This window comes from Carassius carassius, chromosome 7 (assembly GCF_963082965.1).
Source record: "Carassius carassius chromosome 7, fCarCar2.1, whole genome shotgun sequence".
NCBI classification, from domain to species: Eukaryota; Metazoa; Chordata; class Actinopteri; order Cypriniformes; family Cyprinidae; genus Carassius; species Carassius carassius.
Genome location: NC_081761.1, coordinates 35,933,906 through 35,942,255, shown reverse-complemented (window position 1 = coordinate 35,942,255; position 8,350 = coordinate 35,933,906). Strand labels below are relative to the sequence as shown.

Sequence of the window (8,350 nt, the reverse complement as noted above, 5' to 3'; positions counted from 1 at the left end):
ATCACCAGAAACATGTTTGTTTGTTTATTTTATTTTTTCTGCCCAAAGATTATATTCTAAACTGCAGACCTGCTCATTCACAGCACCACAGCAATACATTACCAGCTTTGGTTGACTACCATGTTACGGTTATAAAGACCAAGATATCTGAAATAAATTATAATGAATACAAGATAATTAACATAATACAAAGTAATATGAAATAAACCTTAGTCAAGGTAGTGCCATATTTATTTTTTCATGAAAACATGGCTGCGGTACAAGTACAGCATGTTTAATTAATATACACTGTTCAGCTGGAAAACATATTTTCAAAGTCCCTTTCAATATACCAAAAATGCTTTAAAACTATCTAATCTAAACTTTCCTTTAACGATGATCCTGTATTTAAAGTCATATGAGCATGGGCATTTTTTAAAGCATTTATTCAATAATTAATATTAGGTTTATATAAAGTAAACAAAGCTTTTATTTTAAGAAAACAAAATGTATTTAGTAAGATTTTTCAAGGTGAAAAGGTTGCCCTCTTTTTTTGCCATTTAGTAGTCAGCTCTACTATAAGTACACTAATAATATATTTATTTAATATAACATTAACAAAAAAGAGGTGAGACTACCATTCAAAAACATTAATTATGCTTTGTATTTTAATAGAAACATACATTAACAGCAGTACTTTTTTACTTCTTGAACATTATGCTGTAGTCCTGTTGTTTGAAACTGCAAAGATATCTGAAGAACTTCCTGTACTGCTGCCTGACCTGGACAAGAATGGGATGAGAGGAGCTGAGTGACTTATAAAACTCATGAACAAAAATGAAGTTCCCTTTTGAAAAGCATTTTGGGAACTCTGTTTACTCACAATACTGATGCCTGATTTGTTAATGGTTCATGTAGCTGCATGAACAAATAGAATTTGATTCTTTCAAAATGGGTACACAGCAAAATCCCCAGTGTTAATTTAAAACTCTGAGTGTGGAAACATATAAACACTGAAGCAGTGTTAAAAGTAACACTGAAGCAGAGTTGAAGTTAATGAGATAATTAAGAAGTTAATTGAGTTATGATTGACCATTATTGAAGACACCTGATGTTAACAAGCAGAATCACCAACCGAGAAAATCACAATTTGTGTGTCACCATTATAGTGGTCAGTGTTTGCTTTAGTTGGGATCTTGGCTTGTAACTTTTTAATTTTCAAGTTTGCGTGTCAAGCCAAGAGCAAAAATCATCGGGAGGTGATAGTTATGTTTTAATGTAATTGTTGCTTGACCTTAATCACTGAATTTATTTACAGTCTCTTGTCTTCTTATCGATCATTATCGATTGTAACAGCTATTATTCCACAATGAAAGAGTCTGTGTTTTCTATACATTTTGTAGGCATCTCTTTGATTCTGATTTTTTTTTTTTATTAAAGAGTTTAAATCTTAAGCACACACAAATAACAAGAATCAGCATATGAATCTCAACAATGGTGACAAACAGCATATTCAGATAAACAAATCTACTTTGAACATCACAAAACTAGATACTAAAAATTCACATAAAAACAGCAAAAATAGAATATAGTTAGAATAAAAAGTTAAAAAGACAGTTCAGCTCATAATTTATTCATGCCGCAATGGATGATGGGAGTCATGGATGAGTTTTTATTGGCTACAACATGCTTTATTGATGGTCACCATTGTTGTGATGCTCACGCTGATTCTTGATGTCTGTGTGTCTAAACTAAAGAACTCTTTCTTTATGTAGAACTAACTTTTAAAAACATGTCATATTATGGCAAAAAATGCTGGATCAATTTTTTATCCACCTAATTTTTGTACACAGTAAAAAAAACTGAACTCTGGCATTCTGGTCACTCATTGACAATTAGTCCAAACCACAATCAAATCCACAAGATTGCCTTGGTTCTGGTCTGTCTTTATGTTATAACTCAGTTACCACAGACACACAAAATCTAAAGTTAATAACTGCAGGGTCAAGATCCCAACTAAAACAAACACTGACCACTATAATGGTGACACACAATTTGTGATTTTCTCGGTTGGTGATTCTGCTTGTTAACATCAGGTGTCTTCAATAAAGGTCAATCATGACTCAATTAACTTCTTAATTATCTCATTAACTTCCACTCTGCTTCAGTGTTACTTTTAACACTGCTTCAGTGTTTATATGTGTCCACACTCAGAGTGTTAAATTAACACTGGGGATTTTGCTGTAGGACCAACTGCATATGCAAGTCAGTACTGAATGCCATTTCATCAGAATTGTTTTCCTTCAGCATGATCATCTCTTGGATCTTTACTGTCTACCTACCTTTTATAACCCAGAGGTCCCTGCCCTTCAGGCAGGGATTTTGTCCACCTAGTCATCCTGTGTCCCTGCTAGTGATCAAGGATATTTTTGTAGAGGGTCTGACTGATTCCAGGCCTGTTGTGCTCATGCTTCCTTTAGGACTCTCATATCAGGCTCCCCGGAGCTTGGCTCATGGAGCACCATCTCATTCACCCATTCTTAAGCACAGTGCTATTGGAAATTGTTCCCCAAAATGTTGTTCACACAATGTGAGAGAACATTTTGAAAGGGAATGCTTTAGTTACAATGTAACCTTGGTTCCCTGAGATAATATGAATGAGAACGGGAAAATTGTGTACATGCTATGAAGGTGCAAGCAAGTCAACGCAGTTGGTCATCAGTTGAAAGATTCTGAAATGACACACAGTGCCAGCTTTATATAAGCAGTTCGCCCCAACCATTTTACTGGGCAGAAATGCCATTTTTATGTGCAGCTACATGAACTTTAACAAATCAGGTTTTTTAGATTTCAAAGGAAACAGAGTTTCTCCCAAAGGATGTTTCATGCAATGCTTGTTCCTGTTATCTCAGGTAACTTTGGTTACATTAGCAACCGGAGCATTGCATTTATTTTTTTTTTTTACATTAAACAGGTAAACAGAAAGGTTTTTTTAATGACTAGATTTGAATTTTGAGAAGTAAATACTGCTGCTTTACTTTTCTTTCATATACTGTCTGAGGTACAAATGAAATGGTTTATTATTATTAAGTACAGTAGGATGTAAACATTTCTAACCTTATTATTGAGGACACAGTAGATCAGGAAGATGAAGGTTCCCTGCTGGGAGTTCAAGATTACGAAGAGGATCTCCAACACCTTACTGCAATTAGTGAAGAAACCCAGAATCCAGGAGCAACCAAGAACCACAAACTGACCCAGTGTTTTAAACACCAAAATCCTGCAAAGACACAGAGAAAGTTAATGTCTTCATTGTCTATATGTTATTTTTATAGAGTTATTAAATCATAAATGTTTGTTACTTGGTTTGTTTCATCTGTGAGACTTCAGCATTGCGATTTTTGAGAGTTGAGTTTAAACTGATGATGATTTTGATGAAGAGAATCATGTTTGACTGCAGAGCAAAAAAATATATAAAAATAAAAATATGTATAGCACAAGTGCTATTGGACACACACACACACATACATATATATATATATATATATATATATATATATATATATGTATATGTATACACACACACACACACACACACACACACACACACACACAGTACATTCAGAAATTACATTTTTAAATGTTACTATGTTGCAGCCTAATATTACAACTGTTTAAATTCATTTGTTTTCTAATTAATCTACACTCTGTACAGCATAATGGCAAAGTTAAAACATAATTTTAGGAATGTTTGTAAGAAAAAAATTAAATATCACATTTACATAAGTGTTCAAACCCTTTGCAACAACACTTGAAATTTAGCTCAGGTGCCTCCCATTTCTCTTGATAACTTTTTAGATGTTTCTACACCTTGATTGGAGTCAACCTGTGGTAATTGAAATTGATTGTACATGATTTGGAAAGGCACACACCTATCTATTAAAAAAGGACTCACAGCTGACAATGCATATCAGAGCGAGAATCAAGCCATGAGGTCAAAGGAACTGCCTGCAGAGCTCAGAGACAGGATCGTATCCAGTCATAGATCTGGGGAAGGTTACAAAATAATTTCTGTAGCACTGATGATTCAGAAACATTGCCAAGCTACGAAACCTGTTACCTGTTTCTGATGCAAAAAAAAAAAGCTATTTCATGCATTCATGACCTCTAGACTGGACTCTTGTAATGCACTTCTTCGTGGTTGTCCAGCATCTTCAATAAACAAGCTACAGGTAGTCCTTAAATGCAGCAGCTAGAGTCCTTACCAGGTCAAGAAAATATGATTCTATTACCCCAATTTTACAGTCTCTGCACTGGCTACCTATTAAGTTCTGTATCAGCTACCAAAAGTCCAGCGTTTTGAGACCTTAGGGAGCATGATGAATTGTAACGTGGTATAAGGCTAGTTAGGTACGCAGGAGCTAAACCATTACTTACCTATAAGGCCCTTAATGGTTTAGCTCCTGCGTACCTAACTAGCCTTATACCACGTTACAATCCATCATGCTCCCTAAGGTCTCAAAACGCTGGACTTTTGGTAGGCCCTAGGATAGCAAAGTCCACGAAAGGAGGTAGAGCTTTTTCACATTTGGCTCCCAAACTCTGGAATAGCCTTCCTGATAATGTTCGGGGTTCAGACACACTCTCTCTGTATAAATCTAGATTAAAAACACATCTCTTTCGGCAAGTATTTGAATAATGCATCTCATAATTTGTGACTGCAGTTGTATCTGATCAAACGCGCATTCTTATTTTTAGCTTGGGTTAAAATAATTAATTTTACTTTGTTGGAACAGCAGCTACGCTAATGATGTCTCTATTTGTTTCTCTGTTTTGCCACAGATTTACACAAGCTCCAGTCTGGATCCAGAACACCTGAGAAGAGATGATGCTGACCCTCAGAGGACCTCAGATGATGCTAACCCTGAAGCAACAAACAGAACTGACAAATATTGCTACTTACTATGCAATAACATTTTAACTGCTGTTAATAGTGTTCATTGTCTGGTTGACTATGTCTTGTATAACTTTTTCTGAAAATTCCTGTCATTTGCACATAAACTAATCACCACTTATAAGCTACTACTAAATATTGTAGAAACATAATTTTCTGTGAAGTTGCTTTGCAATGATTTGAATCATAAAAAAAGTGCAATACAAATAAACTTGAATTGAATTGAATTGAATTGAAGGTTCCCAAGAGCATAGTGGCTTCCATAATTGTCAAATGGAAGAAGTTTGGGATAACCAGGACTCTTCCGAAAGCTGGATGCCCAGCCAAACTGAACAACTCATGGAGAAGGCATAGTCTAAACTAGTGACCAAAAATCGGATGGTCACTATAGTTGAGCTCCATGATCATATATAGATGAGAGAAACTTACAGAAGAACAAGCATTACTGCAACACTTCACCGATCTGGGCTTTATGGCAGTGGCCAAACTCAATCCTCTACTCACTGAAGAGATATGAAAACAAACTTGGACTTTGCAAAAAACAACATCTAAAGGACCCTCAGACTCTGAGAAGATAATCTGGTCTGATGAACCTCAATTCTAAGCATCATGTCTGGAAACAACCACTCGCGTCAATGACAATGACACCAACCGAAAGATGAAGAAGAAGTACTTACACACTCAGGACTCATTTGCTTATCACCTGCAGAGTACCATCCCAAAAGTAAAGCATGCTGTTAACAGCCTCATACTGTGGGGGTGTTTTTCAGTGGTAGGGACTGGGAGACTGGTCAGGGTTGAGGGAAAGCTGAATGAAGCAAAGTACAGAGATATCCTCATTGAACCTGTTCCACAATGCTCAGGACCACAGACTGGGCTGAAGCCTCACCTTCCAACATGACAATGACCTTAAGCACACAGCCAATGGCAACACAGGAGAGGCTTAGGAACTCTGTGAATGTCCTGGATTGGCCCAGCCATAGCCCCGACTCGAACCCTATCGAACATCTCTGGAGAGACCTGAAAATGGCTGTCCATAAAGGTCCCCATCCAAGCTGACCAAGCTTGAGAGAGCATTTGCAAAAAAGAAATGGCAGAAAATCCCCCAGTCCAGGTGTGTGAAGCTGGTTGTGTCATACCCAAGAAGACGCAAGGCTGTAATTGGTGGCAAAGGTGCTTCAACTAAGTACAGGGTATGAATACTTATGTAAATGTGACATTTCAGTTTTTTCTTTTTAAGAAATGTACAGACATTTCTAAAATTCTGTTTTCATTATGAGGTACGGAGTGCACAGTTAATGAGAAAAAAAAATGAATTTAAACAAATGTAGAATCAGGCTGCAGCATAGCAAAATTGAAAAAAAGTGAAGAGGGTCTAAATACTTTCTGAATGCTCTCTACACACATACACATATATGATTTTATTGTTTTCTATCTAATACAAACTCATGAGAAATGCTTTTACCATTAGTATCATGCAAACGGGTCCCAGAAATCTTGAAATGAAGCCTTTATCTATTTTCATCCAGCACCTATTTGGGGGGAAATACATAAAATAATCAGCAAACATGGGTGAAGATGATGATTAATGAGTCACTCAATTTAAACTCACTTTTCACTTCCATAGCCATTAGGATCCACCACAACAGACACGGCCACCACAGCCAGAGCAACCACATATCCAAGCACACACAGGAATCCACTGCTAAGAACCTTTCTATTAATGGAGCTGATCTGTGATAGGTTCTTCACACAGATGAAGAGCAGCACAGCTTCAATGAACATCCACACAAAGCCTGAGAGAAAAAGGAAGTGCAGAAGGCCTGAGATCACGGTACACAGCACCTGGAGATCATGAGAGAGGGTTATGATGATTCTCAGTGAGGCTGTGTTGAGCTGTAGGGCTCATTCACCATTCTCACCTGCTGATGCTGTATGAGACTCAGGAACTGCTGTGTGAGCAGGAACAGAAGGTGAGCCAGTAGAAGACTGATGCAGATGTTGATTCGAGCCACATTATTCACTCCAGGGCTCCACTGACAAAGGGCAAAGGTCAACAGGGCTAAAGTGAAGAACACCAGTCCCACGATCACACACACCAAATTCAACAGCTCCAGCAATGGGTCGCTTTTTTGCACCTCTGGTGGGCAGATAGTTTGCATGATGAGAGCGAATGTCGACAGATGAACACATGAACACACAGTGTAGCTGCTGTTGGTCTCTAGAACAGAACAACCATCTACAATCCACTTAATTGATATTCCAGTACACACAGGACAGAGAACCACTGGGATCAAATTCCTGCAAAATAATGAACACAATATATTATAAAAGTGCACAGCAAAATCTCCAGTGTTAATTTAACACTCTGAGTGTGGAGTCTGTGGACTCATATAAACTCTGAAGCAGTGTTAAAAGTAACACTGAAGCAGAGTTGAAGTTAATGAGATAATTAAGAAGTTAATTGAGTTATGATTGAGCATAATTGAAGATACCTGATGTTAACAAGCAGATTCGCCAAACGAGAAAATCACAATTTGTGTGTCACCATTATAGTGGTCAGTGTTTGCTTCAGTTGGGATCTTGGCTTGTGGCTTTTTACTTTTAAATTTTGTTTTGCAAGTAAAGAGCAAAAGTCATTGGGAGGTGATGATTATGTTTTAATTTAATTGTTGTTTTGTCCTGATTTGCTGAACTCATTTACAGTGTTTTCTCTAAATACTTCTCCATTATTTATTGTAACAGCTTTGATTCCACAATGAAAGCTTCTGCATTTTCTAATCATTTTGTAGCCATCTCTTACAAGTGATTCTGATTTTTTTTTTTTTAATTAAAGAGTGTTTATTTTAGGCACACACAGATAACAAGAATCAGTGTATGAATCTCAACAATGGTGACAAACAGCATATCCAGATAAACAGATCTACTCTGAACATCACAAAACTAGATAATAAAAATTCACATAAAAACAGCAAAAATAAAATATAGTTAGAATAAGAAGTTAAAAAGACAGTTCAGCTCATAATTTAATCATGCCGCAATGCATGATGGGAGCCATGGATGTGTTTTTATTGGCTACAACATGCTTTTTTGATGGTCACCGTTGTTGTGATGCTTACGCTGATTCTTGATTTCTGTGTGTCTAAACCAAATAATTTTTTTTCTTTATGTAGAATTAACTTTTAAAAACGTGTCATATTGTGCCAAAAATGCTGGATTGCTATCTTTTTTTTCCACTTAATTTATGTATACATTTATTAAATCTGAACTCACGCATTCAGGTCACTCCATGACAATTAGTCCAAACCACAATCAATAGCACACATGATTGGCTTTGCTCTGGTTTGTATGTTATAACTCAGTTACCACAGCCACACAAAGTCTAAAGTAAATAACTGAAGGTTCAAGATCCCAACT

General features: G+C 36.6%; 1 protein-coding gene across 1 annotated transcript; it reads right to left on the bottom strand.

The window, feature by feature from the left end:
* Window positions 1-387: 387 nt before the first annotated feature.
* Window positions 388-7,193, bottom strand: LOC132144125 (adhesion G protein-coupled receptor E3-like). The gene is made up of 6 exons (XM_059554884.1): window positions 6,856-7,193; window positions 6,546-6,778; window positions 6,399-6,465; window positions 3,342-3,433; window positions 3,097-3,259; window positions 388-761 (listed from the first exon to the last, which is right to left on the bottom strand). Exons 1-6 carry the CDS (start codon window positions 7,093-7,095, stop codon window positions 681-683), a joined length of 876 nt encoding a protein of 291 aa, XP_059410867.1. The 5' UTR covers window positions 7,096-7,193; the 3' UTR covers window positions 388-680.
* Between the last annotated feature and the right edge of the window lie 1,157 nt (window positions 7,194-8,350).